At 48.4% G+C, this 17,829-nt stretch overlaps 2 protein-coding genes across 6 annotated transcripts in view; one reads left to right on the forward strand and one right to left on the reverse strand.

The window, feature by feature from the left end:
- The first annotated feature begins 747 nt into the window (after positions 1-747).
- Positions 748-17,829, forward strand: part of CC1H2orf76 (chromosome C1 C2orf76 homolog) — a 76,912-nt gene continuing 59,830 nt past the window's right edge. The window contains exons 1-2 of one of the 5 annotated variants that reach the window (XM_086718431.1): positions 748-900; positions 1,049-1,156. In XM_086718431.1, the coding sequence (XP_086574557.1) occupies positions 1,109-1,156 (48 nt within the window). In that variant the 5' untranslated portion in view covers positions 748-900; positions 1,049-1,108. Of the gene's footprint in view, positions 901-1,048; positions 1,157-9,358; positions 9,500-17,829 lie in introns of those variants that run through there. The other 4 variants (XM_025912564.2, XM_086718433.1, XM_086718432.1 and 1 more) reach the window with 4 other exon arrangements.
- DBI (diazepam binding inhibitor, acyl-CoA binding protein) lies at positions 3,727-9,338 on the reverse strand. The gene is made up of 4 exons (XM_025931363.2): positions 9,181-9,338; positions 8,022-8,139; positions 5,426-5,488; positions 3,727-4,023 (listed from the first exon to the last, which is right to left on the reverse strand). The coding sequence occupies exons 1-4, from the start codon at positions 9,187-9,189 to the stop codon at positions 3,950-3,952; spliced, it is 264 nt and encodes an 87-aa protein (XP_025787148.1). The 5' UTR covers positions 9,190-9,338; the 3' UTR covers positions 3,727-3,949.

Genomic DNA, 17,829 nt, shown 5'->3' on the forward strand with positions numbered 1-17,829 from the left:
CTCTCCCTCTCTCTCATTCTGCCCCTCCCTCCCTCATGCTTGCTCTCTCTCTCAAAAAAAAAAAAAAAAACTATAAAGAAAATTACAAAAAAAAAAAAAAAAGAAAAGGAAAAGCTGTCAGTTGACCAATTCCTGGCCTTCCAAGGGTTGAGTTGTATCCAAGGCGGGGCAGTGGTGGGGGTGGTGTTGCAAAGCAGGGGGCGGATTCTCTGGATGAAGGCAGAGAGGGCATCCCAGGGCACCTCTGTTGCCCTGCAGTTTGTGGTTTACAGATCTTTCGAGGCGAAGATGGCACCTGAGCTGTCTTTCAACTCTAGACTCCTGAGGGAGCTTTGCTTATTTTCTGGTCTGTTCTTAGCTACCCCATGTTCTTTCAAAAGAGAAGTCATGCAGAATCACACAAATAAATAACTAAGAGAGGAAACATTCTGATCTCTTCCTTGGGAGCTGCCAAGGGCAGAGGCGTTGTCTTGCCTTGACCCAGGCCCCAAAGGCAGAGCTCTGCTAAAGCCTGCCTCTGCTGGTTATTCTTCCTGCCCTGTCCTCAACTCCAAACACCTGTAATTTAATTTTCAACACCTTTAATCATCTGGCTACTTAAACCACCCCCTCACAACTTCCCAGCCTGACTCACATCAAGGCAGGCATTTCCGGTGCCTTCTCTTTCCCCTCCTACGGCTTTCCTTCCTATTTATCCCAGACAATGCCCTTCTGCTCAGCCTCATTTTATTGATGAAGAAACTGAGGCATATAGTGGCAGAGCAAGTCCCTTATTGATCTTCAACACTGGTTCCCAGGCTTTTGGCTTTTGGAATTACTCTTGTGTAGGGAGAACATCCTGAGACAACCTACACTTACTTGCATTTGCAGTAACTTCCCACTTAATGGAGCCTGGCCAAGGTGGGGAACAGCCTTCTGTGGCTCTAGGCCAGGACCTGTCCGGATAATGGGGAAGGAAGTATCAAGGGTGAGGATATGCATTAGGAAAGGCCTCTGGGCTGCCAGGAAGTTTTGTCTGCCGGCATTGTGAGGTTCTTTACTCTATCAGCCCATTTTCTAGATGAAGAAAATGTGGCTCCAAGAAGATTCGTGATCCGGCACCTGAGAGATGGCAGTGGGATTCACGGGTAAGTCTGTCGCCAGAGGCAGATTGGAGGTAAGAAGTACCTCAGGGGAGCTGTGGATGCCTCACCGAGGAGAGGGAAAGACTGGGTGCCCTGCCCTGCTCCTCGTTTGTTCCCAAATGACACCCTGTGAATCCTCCCCGGGTTGTATATGGACTTCCGCAGAAGCCATTGGAGCAGGCATGACCCCTGAGCCCACTGGTGATGTGTTCTCAGAACACCACAACTGGCTACTTTGGTAGAAATCAGTACCACTACTCTATAGTGTGTGTGTGTGTGGGGGGGGGGGGGGGCTGGGTGGGGATGGGGGTGCTTCAGGGCTCCCCAAACCTCGCAGAGCCTCAGAATCACCTGAGATGCTTAAAAAAGCATGTTTCACTGGGGCCCTGCTCCATCCTGGGAGATGTGACCTGCCTCCCTGAGCCACTCTGCAGGAAGACTGGCACAGGTGGGGCGTTTCCTAGCACCTTCTGCTAGCCCAGTGAGGCAAGTGTCACCCTTGTCCTCTGAGCGACAGTGGAGATGCAGGTCTGAGTGGCAGCCAGTGGCCACGAGAGAGAATGTGACAGAAGGGGACAAGCAGGGCCTTCCTGGACAGAGACTCCTGGGTTTGGATCCATTCACGTCACCTGGGCCTTAATTCCATCATCTCAATAATGGGTCCAGTAGTCCCGATTACAGAGCATTGAGGTGTGGTGCCCACTTCAAAGCAGGATTGAATTCACCAACCTGAGTGGGAGGCTGGCCCTGCGGGTTCTCACAACTGACAGCCAGTGACTGGAGGCCGCGCCAGTTGTGGGCGGACGGGCCTTTTGCTTCTGGGCTAGGTCCTTGACTCTGACAGACGTTGATTGCGAGGGACGTTCCCAGGGACAAGAGTGGTTTTCAGACTGGCGGGACAAAACTTCCGGATGAAGTGCCACACACCGGGGACCCGCTCTATGGCAGGAGTTTCTCACACAATTTCATCTCACGCGGACCCCCACCCTCGCGGTAGGCGTGCTGGGCCTGAGCCCGGAGCCAGGTCTGTGTGGACAAGAACCACGCCCTGGGCTCCATTCAGGGCGGCTTTTCCTTTGGTTTACGCCAGAAGCAGCCAAAAACTGATCAAAGCAGATAATCCAGATAATAATAGGTGTGTGGCTATAGCTCCCTACTGCCTCCCTCAGGGATCATGGAAGCCTGGGAGTTCTGCGGCCTTGGTGGCTGGCACCACCAGGCTGGTGCAGGGCAACCAGGTGGGAGAAGAGCAGATCTGTGGGCCTCCTGCCCCACATGCCCTCAGTCCCATTAGCGCCCAGGGGAGACGTCCACCTAAATGGCATCGCTACTCAGGAAGTCACTTCGCTCCAGTTGCACGGCTAGGCTTTGGGACTTTGACCCCGTGGGGAGCAGGTTCCTGCCTACCCCTGAGCTTCTGGGCCTAGTTGTCCATGCGCAGGCTGGGCTGGAACCGGACGGTCACCGTTCTCAAAACCCACTGATGTAGTCAGATTCACGGAACGCCTCTGACCACATCTCCTTCCCAGCAGCCGCCTATCACATCTGATGACGGTCAGATTTTGTACTTTTCAACTTCATTATCAAGACTTCTCACTCTCTAGTCCCATTTTCCATCGAAGGTGTGCCGTACTCCAGCCATATCAGACGGTTGCCCTCCTTGCCGTTCCAGCACGGGTCACGCCTGGGGGGCCACCTTGTGTGGTACGGGCACCTGAGCCAGGGAGACGTGCACGTGAATGCTGGCTCTCAGATTAGTCACCAGCGGAGTGACCTTGGGCAAGTCACTGTAACTCCTGTTCTTCTGGCTGAACCATGTCTAAGACCAGGGCACAGGCTTTGGAGGGAACGGAGAGCTGCTTGGCCTCGAGGAGCTTCTCCTTGATTTCAGCCTCCGCAGCCACAGCTGCATGATGGGAAAACCCCAACCTTCCTTGCAAGACCGTGGAAATGAGTGGAGCAGAACATCTGGTGAGGAGGGCCTGCCAGCTGTCTCTTTTTTTCTTTTCAGCAACCTACACCCGCCAGGGTCGAGCTCCAGCCTTTCTTCTCTGTAACCTTAACCCCTGGCCTCCGGGGTCCTGATCTCCTTCTTTCCCTGCTAAGCACCCACACCACCCGACTCGGTTATGCCCGCCCAGCTGCCTGTGAGCCTGGGGCTCTGTGGATGCCCCGTGGCAGGTACAGTTCATTCCTGACAGGGGCCTCTGGCCTTGTTCACTTGCTCTGGAACCACGGACTGGATGGACCTCAGACGAACCTTAAATATTTGTCAACCCTGCTTTCCTCAGAGCTTGAGGCCAGCAATGTCCCCAGCACAGGACTGGCAGTCCCTGCGGCCTGAAGTCTCAGCCAGCGCGTGCAACTGATGTGGCTGGAATGGGGAGGAACAAGGAGTTAGGAAAAGCGATTTCTCTAATTCTTTTCCTCCCCATCAGAGGTGTGTGCACTTCAGGCTTAGACTAGGTGGGTCCCCTACCTCGCACCCTAGCAGAGTGGAGGCTGAGCGCCAACGCTTCCAGACAAAATCTTTAGAAAAAGGAAGTGAGGAAGAGCCATTAGAACGGAGGAAGCGATTTCAAGAACTCTGATTACCAAAGACTTAAAGTAACAAATGCACTTTTAATTGATCTACAGATAAAAATTACTCAGAGCACGTCAGTAACCATTTCAGCCCCTACTCTGTTAGGGCCGTATCCTGTAGAGTCTTCAGGATCTAGGTTAATGGGCTATTTTCATCATTTCTCGTCATCCACAGCATTAGAAAAACAAGGCATTGTTATCAGTTTAGATGAAATGCATCGCCGGCAGCCAAATCCAGTTCCTTATATTCCATATTTTTTCTTTAGCTCTTCTACTTTGTTGATGTAAGCTTTCATGGCATCTTCCTTGGAAGTCCCTGGAAGGAGTCAACAGGGTTATTGGTCAGAGAGGCAGCACGGTAGGAAAGCAGCAGACTGGAGCCCTAGACAGCCCCCAGTCTTAATGCTCTGAGGCTCAATTTCCCTTGTAAAGTGGGGATTCCACTACCTGCACCTCACAGGCTTGGCCTGAAATACTTAAGGCGCCTGGCCCACGGTGAATGCTCCACAGAGCCCTGAACCCATAACGTGTATACAGCTGTCCTGAGGCTTGTCATTGGCCTGCCGGCCATGTGAGTCCCCCACTGCTGGAATGAGCGGTCAACCTGAGCCTGGGGAGAGAGGCTGGACACTCCGGACAGGCAGGAAAGCCTAACACGGGGAGCTGTAGTGACTTTAGTCGTCCTGCTTCCTCTCATGGTTGGCTTTGGCCTATCAAGTAGCCCTCTGCCGGGCTCTTATCTGCCAGATGTGGCCATGAAAAAGCAAAGCCAGATGCCCTCTTCTCCCCAGAGGGAAGCTGTGAGTAAAGTTTCATGAACTCTGAGTGAAAGCAGCTGGCTCACGGAGTGGAAGGAGGCAAAGTTTTGCCTTCGTGCTGCGGTCCAAAGGGCACTGACCGCAGCAGTAACACCCAGTTTCCTGGGTTCTGCGGCGAAGGGGAGATACGCCGGGAATCTGAGTGCTTTCTGGAGCATTGGAGAGTACACGGACACTGGGACAGAAATGCCCAGTGACAACGGGCAGTCAGACGGGCATTCCTGTCCCAGTTCCTTGCAAATCCTAGGAGTGTATTTATTGTATTCTGGCCCTTTTTGAATTCAAGGGTTTTCCATTTGCAGGAAGACAGAGGGCTTATTCAGAAATGAGCTAGCAAGAACACAAAAGCTGGCAGGCACTTCACTGCCAACTTGTGGGTCCTGCTGCTGCAGGTGGCACGTGATTAAGTCGGAGCCGGGCTCCTTCTTGGCTGCTGTTGCTTAGCATATAATAGCTCCATTCAGGGGCCTACGATGTGCCAGCAGCCTGCCATGCATTAGCTCATTCCTTTCTTTTATGTGCCTTTCTGGCTGGAGGGGAGCTGGGGAAGGCTGCTTGGGTAGGGGGTCACTACCCGGCCTTGTCGGGGAGAGGAAGGTGCGGGAATATACGGAAAACCCAGGCCAACTAATTACCTCCCAGCCTTTTCTCAGTAACCTGGTCCCCAGCCCCTCCTCTCCCAATGATGCCATTGCACAGAGATGGTGCTCTTGGAGGAGGCATACATGGTATTAGAAGAAAAAGTAGGTGGCCCAGTTTTTTTCCATTCTGGCTAGGTTAGGCCGGTTTCTAGCATGGGCCTCATCCACTTTGTTTTCTCTCCTCACCCCTAACACTTCATAATGAAGAGTGTTTCATTACTGGGCTTCACAAACCGGGGAAACTGATGAGAACAATCACCTTTCAGCTGATTCCAGGCATCCCACTTGGCCTTGCCTTTGAGATCCAACAGTCCAGGCCGTTCTGAAACAAGGGAAGAAAGGACATTAGATCCGCTTCAAGCCTTTTTAAAATGTTTTATTGATTTTTGAAAGAGTGCGTGTGCATGCGTGGGGGAGGGGCAGAGAGGGGCAGGGGCAGAGGATCTAAAGCAGGCTCTGCGCTGAGAGCAGACGGCAACCTGATACAGGGCTTGAACTCATGAACCGTGAGATCACGACCTGAACCGAAGTCCAAGCCTCAACCGGCTGAGCCACCCAGGTGCTCCGGATCTGCTTCAAGTTCTAACGGAGAACATTATCGATGTTCTTGCACTGAAAGCCATCTTTCACTTCATCTGTTCCTTCCAGGCTCTGTTATGGAGTTAAATGGGTCTAGCATAGTGGGTTCTGCCTTTAGAAACCCAGATGTACAGAAACCCAAATTTATGATCTAAAGAAAACAGTAAGAAAACTTTTCATTACTAGATGGTCTTTGTTTTAAAAGTTAAACAACTCCAAGATTTCTTTTTTCTTTTTATTTAAAAAAAATTTTTTTTAATGTTTATTTATTTTTGAGACAGAGAGAGACACAGCATGAGCAGGGAAGGGGCAGAGAGAGAGGGAGACACAGAATGTGAAGCAGGCTCCAGGCTCTGAGCTGTCAGCACAGAGCCCGACGTGGGGCTCGAACTCACGAACTGTGACATCATGACCTGAGCCGAAGTCGGACGCCCAACTGACTGAGCCGCCCAGGCGCCCCTCCAAGATTTCTTTTAAAAGGCATACTTAAAAACATTTTTTTTTTTTTTAAACAAGTACTATATCCATTTATATGGCTTAAAATCTGAATGCTATAAAGAGGGCTACTATAAAGTTTCCCTCCCACCCCTGCTCTCAGCCACCCGGTTCTTCTCCTTCATGCTATTATTGCTGTCAGTTTTCTGGGAGTCCCTTCCTGTGAACAGTCTGTTCATATCCTTGCCCCATTTTTCTACCAAATTGTTAGTCTAATTCTTGATGATTTGTGGGCAGTTGTCCCCCCCCCCGAAGGCAAAGCATCCTTAAAGTTATACCATGATTTTATGCTCCCAGGCCTGTCATCAGCTGCACGTGGGAAACACCCTCGCCACCTCCCCGCTGACCTATTTTACTGCCAAGCTGAGAGCAAAGGCAAAAGGAGCAGTGGCAGTGCTCACCGCCGGGACCACTGTGTCTGAGAAACATCAAGTCTCCGCAGGTGCTTTCAGGGAGGTATTCCCAGGGGTACCAGGAGGTGCACCTGCAGAGGGCGCACTCCAACAGCCCTTTTTGTGCGGATGGAGACATACATTTGCACTGACTCAGGGCCACCTGCCTCTTGTGGCACCTGATAGGTGACTTGTGCGACTGAGGACTGAGCTTTGGATTTTTTTTTTTTTAACTCTTTCTAATTTAAATTTAGATGGCCACACGTGGCTAGTGGTGACTGTATCTGGATGGTGCGGCCCTAGAAGGAGCCGAAGCCTCCGCAGTCAGGAAGTGAGAGTTACTCAAGCCAGTCTATGTGTGCTCCTGCAAAAGAAGGGCAGAGGCCAGTGTCTGTGAAAATCCTGTCTGGCAGAAAAGCATCTCAGCCCCTCCGGCCACCCCCACTTCATCTCTCCCCCCTCTCCCTGGGAGGATAGAGAATTTATAAACCTAGCATAAAACTCATCTTTGCTCCTAGACCTCTCTCAGCTAAGCCCTTCCTGTGAACTTTGATTTGGTGCTGCTCATGATCCTTAGCTCTGGGCACCATCTCCTGCTTCCAGATGGCTGGCAGCCACCGACTTGCTCCACCCTCCACCCCAACTGCAGTGGAACTGGGGGCCATGCCACCCTCCTGAACAGACAAGGGGGTGACCTCCTTTTGGGCTGCCATGGCCACCGCCTCTGAGCCCTTGCATAGAGTGAATCGTGCTGTTGCCTCAGTATACAGCTGGGTTTCAGGGACTTAGGGGCGGAATAAAAACCGTCCAAGGGGGGAAAGGCTGTCTTCAGACTATGGTAGTCTAGACTATGGCCTCAAAATCTGTACCAAGATTTTTTGATAGGTGAGAAATGGTCATCAGGGCTGTGGTCAGCAAAACGGCTTCTGACCTGCCACAGGAAGCCAGCTGCTTCTCTGCTCCCGATATCAGGCTGCCAAGTGCTCTGACTTCTGTCCTGACTGTCTGGGGAGGCATGCTACTGAAGCAGTGTGGTTCAACAAAGCTACTACTGAGTTGAGACCAAGTCTCTTCCAAGCTGGGGTCTTTGCTTCTTCCCAAATAGATGGAAAATGCTGGTGATACCCCGTAAAGTCCTCCCCAAACTCGGGTTTGAATTCTGTGACCTGAGCCACTGAGAACAGTGCAGGGTCTGTGAGTCCCATTCAGGAACGTGATCTTCATGAGGAGCGGGGGGAGCCCCATGAACTATTACCATGTCCCACGTGAAGAGTAGGGCTTCAGGCAGTTTTGAGAGTGCAGTTCCCACAGATTAGAAGAGCTCCAGCACCCATCAAGGCTGCTGAGCCTGCTTTGACGCGGGGCCTTCCCAAGCTCATCTCAGCATACCTGTGTTTATGTCACCCACAGTTGCTTGTTTGTAGTGGCCGTAGATGAACAACATCTCATCATCTGCTGGCTTGGTCTTGAGGTGCTTAACATCCTCAGCAGCTTTGTCAAACTCAGCCTAAACCGTGGGGGAGAGGAAAGGCCTAAATAGAGCTCAGTAATGGGGAGAGACAGTTTGGAAATGCAGCACTCCTGAGATGCCCCTGAGGAAAAGCAGTGTGTCTTCTCATCTCCCCAAGAGGGAAGCCAGAAAGATTCAGCAAAACAAGGAAGGGAAGCACATTGGTTCACTCATTCGATGGACAACTATGTACTGGATGCTCTCACTATTTATCAGGTGCTAGAAACACAGCGGTGAAGGAGGAAAGTTAGGAGTGCCTGCAGTAGGCATTCACTTCATTGAAAAAGCAGCGTGGCCAACTGCCTGACCACCCCTGGGCCAGGCCGGGGTCCCAGTAAAGCCTCGACTTGTGGATAGGACTAGCACAGCGTGTTTGAAACAGCTGAGATGGGTACAGTTTTGAGTGCGGCTGGCCAGAGGCCATTGGACCCCTCCCCCCCTGGGACCAGGCGTCCAGCGCCGACCTCTCTCCTGGTGTTCCAATTGGAGAGAGGTGATGAGTCAGAGGTCATTCCACACAGCTCGGTCTCAGAAAAGAGGCTACATTCCAAGGAGGGAAAGGCCTCTGGGTCACCTCTCCCCTTCTCGTACGTTGGACACTCGGCCCCTGAGTCCCCTGACCTCTAAACTGTTAACAACCACTTCCTTGCTTTCCCATTCTGCATGGCTTCCCTACTCTTGCCCTGACCTTCCGGATGGGGAACTCGGTCCCCTTGCTCCTTCAATCCATGCAACCCTCTACCTGACACCTTTCTCCTTAGGACCCTCTTCTCCAACTCCTGTTCCTGCCTCACCGCGGAGTCCACCCCACGGGCAACTTCCCAGCAGTTACCGGTGGGTAGCTAAGTCCAAACCTGGAAAGTTCCGCTCACAAAGCTCTGTGCAAAGAGTCAGAGCTGGGCACGGGTCCAGGAGGCACAGCGGGGCCGGGACGGGAAAGACTCTGCGGAGTTCTGCTTACGGGATAGTACCCCCCCTCGACCCCCCCAGTTTCTAGCCCCGCCGCACCTTGGCAGCCAGGCTAGGCACGCGCTATACCTGAGACATGCCGGCGGGGTTGCAAGGATTCCAGAGACTGAGCGGAGGCGGCCAAGAGCAGGAAGCAGTAGCACAAGACTCGACTGGCAGCGCCTTTAGAGGCGCAGCCGCAGGCGGCTCCAACCGGGCCAGGCCAGCGACAGGCAGCCAATCAGAAGCCAGCCTCACGCGGGGGGGCGTGTTCAGCCTCCGCCGCGCGGCCAACCTCTCCCGAACCCACGTGGGTTTACTCGCGCAGGCGCAGAGAGGAGCCGAACGGGACGCCGGGAACAGGTCTGGCCCGCGGAAGTCGGGCGTGCTTGTGGGTCCGTGCAGGCAGGTCCGAGCGGGGTTCAGCTCCGGGCCGCCGTGGGGGAATGCAACGCGGGGCAGAGAGGAAGGGGCGGTGGCTGAAGAGCAGAGGCTTTTAAAGTTGTTTTATTAAATCGTGTATCTGGAGTGAAGAGCCTGGAAGTTGCGGCTCTGGACTAGCAACCTCTCAGGCCTGGGGAGGGCGAGTGCGCTCCGCTCCTCTCGGGGGTCTAGAGGATACCCTCCGGGATCGGTCCGTGGAGAACTGCGCCGTGGGAAGTTGGACCGGCCCCAGAAAGGCGAAGCCGAGGCCTCTCCCTCTGAGCTTTGGGCGTGTCTGTGACCTTCCCGTGGCTTTAAGTTTGCGGTCCTGCAATGCACAGTTTTGTGTTGCATTTCTCCATCGGGTGCATTAAAAGCTTTGCCAGTGTCTTATTTGCCTTAACAAACCCGGCCCGGACCAGGTACCCAGCAAGTGTCTGTCAAGTGAATGACTCTTCATTGACAAATGTTTACTGAACTCTCTGCTACCTAACTTGCGCTCTTTTAGACCTTGAGGATACAGCAGTGAAGGAAACAGATAAATTCCTGCATTCCTGGAACATTGGGGATGCTGGTTAACAAAATAAGTAGAAAGTTTGTTAGGGGGATAGGGGGTTGGAAGTTTAGTTTTACATGGGAGGTGGAGGGCAAGGGAAGGTAACATTTGAGAAAGCCCCTCAACAGAATTTCCAGGCAGAAAGTAAGTGTAAAGGTGTGACCAGGGAGTGGAGGGAAAGAGAAGAAAGAGAGGAGACTGGAGAGTTGAAAGAGGTGGCAGGCTGGCTAGGTGACGGAGAGCGTGGCCTTTATAGGTACTATATGGTACTTTTATTTTGAGATGGGAAGTCAGGCTTTTAAGCAGAGGATGAGACTGAGAGGTCAGGTCTTTACAAAGTTAGGGTGATATTCTCCATGGGAACAGAAAGGAACAGCACAGGTGGATGGCAGAGTTTGAGGATGATAAGAATTTTCTGGTAGTGGTTACAAAGCTGGCTGAAGGGAGGGAATTGATGGAAAATTCTCATTTAAAAAAAGATGGGGCTCCTGGGTGGCTCATTCGGTGAAGTATCCGACTCTAGATTTTGGCCCAGATGATGTTCTCACCGTTGTGAGATTGAGCCCCATGTCCGGCTCGGCGCTGACAGTGGGGAGCCTGCTTGGGATTCTCTTTCTCTCTCTCAAAATAAATAAAAATAAACTTGAAAAAAAGGAAAGGAGATGATTCCTCTTCAATTCCTAATTTGTGTCAAGAGGACTAGACAACAAATCCACACCCCCCCTCCCCAATTTATGGCTATAGGAGTTTAGAAAAAAAGGTGGGGTGGAAGCTTTCGGAGGTAATTTCCTAACTAGTGGTAGGCCAGCCTTTATAAAATGTTTGGGAAGAAGTGGAGGCCAGTAGCAGAGAACAAATCTGGAGGCTTTATTTTAGTCTCTGTGTAATTTTGGTAGAGAAAGCAAAGCCAAACAAATTGACAAAAAGTTTGGAGTTACACTGGGGGAGATTACATTTGAATCTTAAGAAGTACAGTTTTTTTCCCAAAGTGACAATTCAGAGCTGTTTTTGGTTTTGTTTTTATTTTTATTTTTTTAAATCCCCTTCTGAGGCACAGATGAAGCCTGGATTCATTTGTGTTCCATCATGTAGTGCTTACAGATGGGCTAATGGGAATTCAGATTATTGCCTGTGTGGGTCAGATTTCTAGTCAAATGTATCTTAAAGTCACTAGGTTTTAACATTAAGTTATTATGTTTGGCACATTTGAAAAGATTAGGTAGCTCTGAGCATGTAACTTCGTATTCCTCAGAGATTGGTTGATGTGATTGAGTTTTGACTGGACACTGTAGAAAGCAGGGCTAGTGTTTTAACATGGTAGTCTCCAGTTTATCTTTTATTTTTATTTTATTTTTGCTAGAGCGTAAGCGGGGAAGGGGTAGAGAGAGGGGGACAGAGGATCTGAAGTGGGCTCTGTGCTGACAGTAGAGAACCTGATGCGGGGCTTGAACTCCCGAACCGCGAGATCATGACCTGAGCTGAAGTCAGACGTTCAACCCACTGAACCACCCGGGTGCCCCTCCAGTTTGTTTGTTTGTTTGTTTGTTTAATTTTCAAAAATTTCTCATTTTTTCCTTCAAATTTTTATTTAAATTCTGGTTAGTTAACATACAGTGCATTATTGGTTTTAAGAGTAGAATTCAGTGGTTCATCACTTAATATACAACACCTAGTGCTCATCATAACAGGTGTTCTCCTTAATACCCATCTAGCTCATCCCCCACCCACCTGCCTCCATCACCTTTGTTGTTTAGCGTTTAGAGATCTCTTGTGGTTTGTTTCCCTCTCTTCCCCCCACCCCGTATGTTCATTTGTTTCTTAAATTACACGTGTGAGTGAAATCATATGGTGTTTGTCTTTTTCTGACTTATTTCTCTTAGCATAATACACTCTACCTCCATCCATGTTCTTCCAAATGGCAAGATTTCCTTCTTTTTGATGGCTGAGTAGTATTCCATTGTGTATATATACCACATCGTCTTTGCCCATTCATCAGTTGATGGACATTTGGGCGCTTTCCATAGTTTGGCTATTATTGATAATGCTGCTGTAAACATCAGGGTGCATGTACCTCTTTGAATCTGTATTTTTGTATCCTTTGGGTAAATAACCTAGTAGTGCAATTGCTGGGCCATAGGGTAGTTCTATTTTTAACTTTTTGAGGAACCTCCATACTGTTCTCCAGAGTGGCTGCACTGATTTGCATTCCCACCAGCAGTGCAAGAGGGTTCCCGTTTCTGCTCATCGTTGTCAACACCTGTTGTTTCTTGTGTTACTTAATTAAAAAAAATTTTTTTTTTTTGCATTTACTTATTTTTGAGAGACACAGACAGCATGAGCAGGGGAGGGGCAGAGAGAGAGAGGGAGATACAGAATCAGAAGCAGGCTCCAGGCTCCGAGCTGTCAGCGCAGAGCCCGATGCGGGGCTTGAACCCATGAACCGTGAGTTCATGACCTGAGCCGAAGTCGGATGCTTAACCGACTGAGCCACCCAGGCGCCCCTGTGTTACTTAATTTTAGCCATTCTGACAGATGTGAGGTGGTACCTCATTGTGCTGATGATTTGTGTTTCCCTGATGATGAATGATGTTGAGCCATCTTTTCATGTGTCTGTTTGCCATCTGGATGTCTTCTTTGGAAAAATGTCGCTCTTGTCTTCTGCTCATTTCTTACTTGGATTCTTTATTTTTTGGGTGTTGAGGTTGATAAGTTCTTTATCGATTTTGGATACTAACCCTTTATCTGATATGTCATTTGCAAATCTCCTCCCGTTGTGTAGGCTGCCTTTGAGTTTTGTTGATTATTTCCTTTGCTGTGCAGAAGAGAAGCTTTTTATTTTGCTGAAGCACCAATAGTTCATTTTGCTTTGTTTCCCTTGCCTCGGGTGATGTGTCGAGTGAGAAGTTGCTATGGCCAAGGTCAAAAAGGTTGCTGCCTGTGTTCACCGCTAGAATTTTGGTGCTTTCCTGTCTCACATTTAGGTCTTTCATCCATTTTGAATTTATTTTTGTGTATGGTGTAAGAAAGTGGTCCAGTTTCATTCTTCTGCATGTTGCTGTCCGGTTTTTCCAACACTGTTTGCTGAAGAGACTGTCCTTTTTCCATTGGGTATTCTTCTCTGCTTTGTCAAAGATCAGTTGACCATATAGTTGTGGGGGCAATCTCCAATTTAAGTGGAGTTGATTTGTTGGTTGCTTGTTTGGAATATGCTCCACATTCCTAAAACATAGCACTTTTTCACATGATGGTTTTGTGCCCAGGTGAATCCACAAAAGTTGCTTAATGCAGTTGAACTATGGAACTAGTGAGGATTGCGGATCCCAGGGAGCAGGGTGCTAAGTGGTTTTTCGTGTTGCGGAGCCCCCGCTAGGCCAGGTTTGGAAACAGGTGAAGGCATGCCCTCCAGCCTGCTTCCTGCTTCCTTCCCTCAGGGACTCATTTTGGGTAATTTCTACCTAAGGAAATGGTGTCTTAAGGCCTCCACTTACCGCTTCTAGTCTATGCAGTTGGAATGACATTTAACTTTTAACCTAAAGAGATAATAGCAAGCCGGTAAATTTTAGAGTATGTTTGGGGGTCAATAAATTATATGAATTTTTTAAATGTTTTATGTATTTTTGAGAGAGAGCGAGCAAGCATGAGTCGGAGAGGGGCAAAGAGAGGGGATAGAGGATCTGAAGCAGGCTCCGCGCACTGACGGCAGCGAGCCTGATGTGGAGCTTGAACTTGCGGACCTTTGAGATCATGACCTGAGCTGAGGTCGGATGCCCAACCAACTGAGCCACCCAGGCTCCCCTAAATCATATGAATTTTTAATTCTAAATTTGGGTAGCATTGGAAGGGAAATTGCTTTGCACATTCCCCAGAAAGTGCAAGTTCCTCAGCTTTGTTTATATCCTTGCTAGCAACTAGCACACTTTGTAATTATTTTATTTACAGTCATTTTTAAAAATTTTTTAAATTAAAAAAAATTTTTTTTTTAAATTTTTTTTTTTTTCAACGTTTATTTATTTTTGGGACAGAGAGAGACAGAGCATGAACGGGGGAGGGGCAGAGAGAGAGGGAGACACAGAATCGGAAACAGGCTCCAGGCTCTGAGCCATCAGCCCAGAGCCTGACGCGGGGCTCGAACTCACGCACCGCGAGATCGTGACCTGGCTGAAGTCGGACGCTTAACCGACTGCGCCACCCAGGCGCCCCTTAAAAAAAATTTTTTTACATTTATTTATTTTTGAGAGCCAGAGAGGCAGAGCACAGGTGGGGGAGGGGCAGAGAGAGAGGGCGACAGAATCTGAAGCAGGCTCCAGGCTCTGAGCTGTCAGCACAGAGCCCGGTGCGGGGCTCGAATGCGCAAACTGTGAGATCATGACCTGAGCTGAAGTCGGACGCTTAACCGACTGAGCCACGCAGGCACCCCCATAGTCATTTTTATTTATGTATTCTTCTGTCTGATCTCCCTCCTCTACATAAGCCAAGGAGAATAGGGATTACCCTGTATTGGTCAGTTCTGTATCTCCAAGTGCCTGGCACTTCTTAGACACCTGAACAAAATGGCAGGTGAATGAACAGAGTCATTTGCTCTTTAGGAAATGTAGTCATTCTGATTAGCTGTGAACTTGGAAACTATTAGAACTGAATGTGCAACTCTAGGCTATGGTAAAGTAGATTAATTCTGGTAAAAGGACTATGTAACCTCTTTGTATCATAGCCAGCTGGAAACAGAACACCTGAAATATTAAGAGAAGATGGGGAACCTGATGAGCCAACTAGTCAGCCTAATCGGCCTTCCTTCCCACTTAGCGGAGAGGCTCTTGTCATTGCGCAGCCTGCCCTCACATCCTTGGGGTGCCAGTCTTGAGTACTCACAGGCTACCCTTGCTGGGTCTCAGCGTAGAGGCAGCCGGGCAAGATGCCTTAACAGAGGTTGAAAGCAGTGCTTGCCCAGTGGGTGTGAGTCGTAGTTTTATATTAGGTGTCTTGATGTAAACTAAACCTCTAATTTCTAAAAGGAACCTAGTTATTTAAAAAAATGGACTACAGTTACAGGAAAGCTTTGCTAGAAGGCAAAGGCTAGAGTGCTCACAAATGATGAATTATCTCCATTCAGTATTTATTTTCATTTCTTGGTATGTGATTCCTGAGGCACGGCTCAAGCAAAGCTGGGAGGAGATTAGTGTGTTTTAAAGGGAAGGAAGCACTTGGGAAATGCTTCTGGGGTAGGAGGTGGGCAGAGTCGGGGCGTTTGTTTTGTGAAGGTGGAGGAAGGAGGTAAGTGCTGAGATGGGGGGATAAGAATGCAGCGTGGCTTTTCTCTCTGTTCCCTCTGTTTTTTCCCCCCATTCTTTTCTCTTTCTGTGTCTCTCTTACTCTTCTGATGGCATAACTCGTTTTTGGTGTCCAGGCAGCTGGAGGTGTTAGCCAGTCCCTCCCCTTTGCCATTCTCTTGTTCTTGTGAGTGTTCATGTTCAGAGGAATTGTAGCAAGCTGGATGTGAGAGAAGAGTGTGTGTGAAACCTGTATGTGTATGATTCGCTCTTTGTCCTGTGTCTGTCCAGCTAACATGGTGGGGTGGTATTTTGGGCTGAGTTGAGACTAGGAGACCAGGGCTTGCGATCAGGGGGCTGTGGTAGGAAGTGTTCTACGTTGTCTAGGAGTAGGGAAGACTTTCTTAAGACTTATTTAAACGTAAATAAACACTGCTGAGATATTGCCTGTATCCTGTCTAGAAATACTTATGACTGGGGCGCCTGGGTGTCTCAGTTGGTTAAGCGTCCGACTTCGGCTCAGATCATGATCTCACGGCTCGTGAGTTCAAGCCCTGCATTGGCCCCTGTGCTGACCTCTCAGAGCCTGGAGGCTGCATCAGAGTCTGCCTCCGTCTCTCTCTGCCCCTGCCCTGCTCACATGCTGTCTCTCTCTTTCTCAAATATAAATAAACATTAAAAAAAAGGAAGTATTATATTTATGACTAGGGATAGGAATTAGAAATACTAAAATATGATGACAGGTGTTTTGACTGATAATTCCTTTGGAGACAATGCCGATTTTTTGGAGATTAAAAAAAAATTATTTATTTTGAGAGAGAGAGAACATCCATGCACGCACTTGCAGAGAGAGAGAGAGGGAGAGAATCCCAAGCAGGCTCTACACTGTCAGGGCAGAGCCCGATGTGGAGCTGGTTCCCATAAACTGGGAGATCATGGCCTGAACCGAAATCTAGACTCGGAAGCATAACCGACTGAGCCACATAGGCTCCCCGAAACAATGCCATTTTAAAAAAACAAATACTTTATTTTTATTTTGAGATAATGCACTAAAAAAAAAAAATCCCTAATTTTTATTTTGAGGTAATCGTAGGCTCACACGCAGTCGTTAAATAATGCAGAGATCCCTTGTACCCTTTACCTGTTTTCTCCCAATGGTAACATCTTGCAAAACAGTAATACCACAATTGAAATACTTAAGATACAGGACATTTCCATCATCAGGAGCCCTCCTATTATTCTGTAATAGCCACAACTGCTTCCCTTCAGCCCTAACCCCTCCTTAGCTCTGATATGATTGTGATTTTTCTTCTTTAGCCTTCTGCTGTGGTAGATTACACTGATTACTTTTGAAATATTGAACTAGCTTTGTTTCCTTGGAAGAAACCCCACTCGGTCATGGCATGTAATTCCTTGTATATATTGCTGAGTTCCATTTGCTAATAATTTAAGGATGTTTATGTTTGTATTCTTAAGACATGTTGGTTTGTAGTCTAGAATGATTCTGTCATTCATAACAAGTCTGGCCGGTGAGTTGATCCTGACCTGAATGTGTTGCGGTGCAAGGTGGTGTTACTAATCACTTTAGCTACAACTGGGGACAGATTTCTCAAAATAAGCCAAGTGAAAGAAGCTAGACAAGAAAGTATAATCCATTTGAGTCCATTTATTTAAAATTCTAGAAAATGCAGATTAATCTATCATGACGGCAAATTAGTGGTTACCTCGGGAGAGGACCAGTGATTATACAGGGGCATGAGTAAACTTTGGTCGGGAGGCAGGGGAATGGATATTTTCATGATCTTGAATGTTGTAATGCTTTTACAGGTGTATACAGGAAGTCAAAATTTAAATAATTTTGTAATATTAATTATTAAAGTTAAACAATTTTATTAAAATTAAACGATTATCAATTAATATTTATTAATAGTAAATATTTATTATGTAATTATTATATAAGTAACTCATTGTATGTCATTTATACCTCAATAAATAAAAGAACTAATACATGGAAAGAACACACCTGGGGACAGATTTCATACCACCTTTTCTAACTGGAAGACTGGTCGTAGGGAAGACTATCCATAGGACACACCTAAAGCAATGAGCCATTTAATCTTCTGGAAGCTCCCACTGAGTAACTAGATTAGTTTTGGAGTGATCACCTGTGTTGGTTACCCGAGAGCTTGCTTGTGGTGTTTTCTTGAAACACCCACGGGTCTAAGATGCAAATAACAGCACTTTTGAGAAGGAGGCAAGTTAATACTTACACACACACACACACACACAAATCACAGGCCTGGTGGTGCACATGGTGTCCTTGGAAAGAAATTTCTTTACAGTTTACCCTGGGAGCCTTGTGGCTCAGAGGGCACAGGTTGTCAAGGCCTCCAGTGTAACCTTTAGCCAGCTGGTGGACTGGAGGGTTTTCACTTGAGTACACATCATTGCATGTGGAACTTGCCTTTGGTGGGGCTGCCTGAGGGCAGTCAGTCC

This window comes from Puma concolor, chromosome C1, assembly GCF_028749965.1.
Source record: "Puma concolor isolate L17-30 chromosome C1, mPumCon1.1.hap2, whole genome shotgun sequence".
Lineage (NCBI taxonomy): Eukaryota > Metazoa > Chordata > Mammalia > Carnivora > Felidae > Puma > Puma concolor.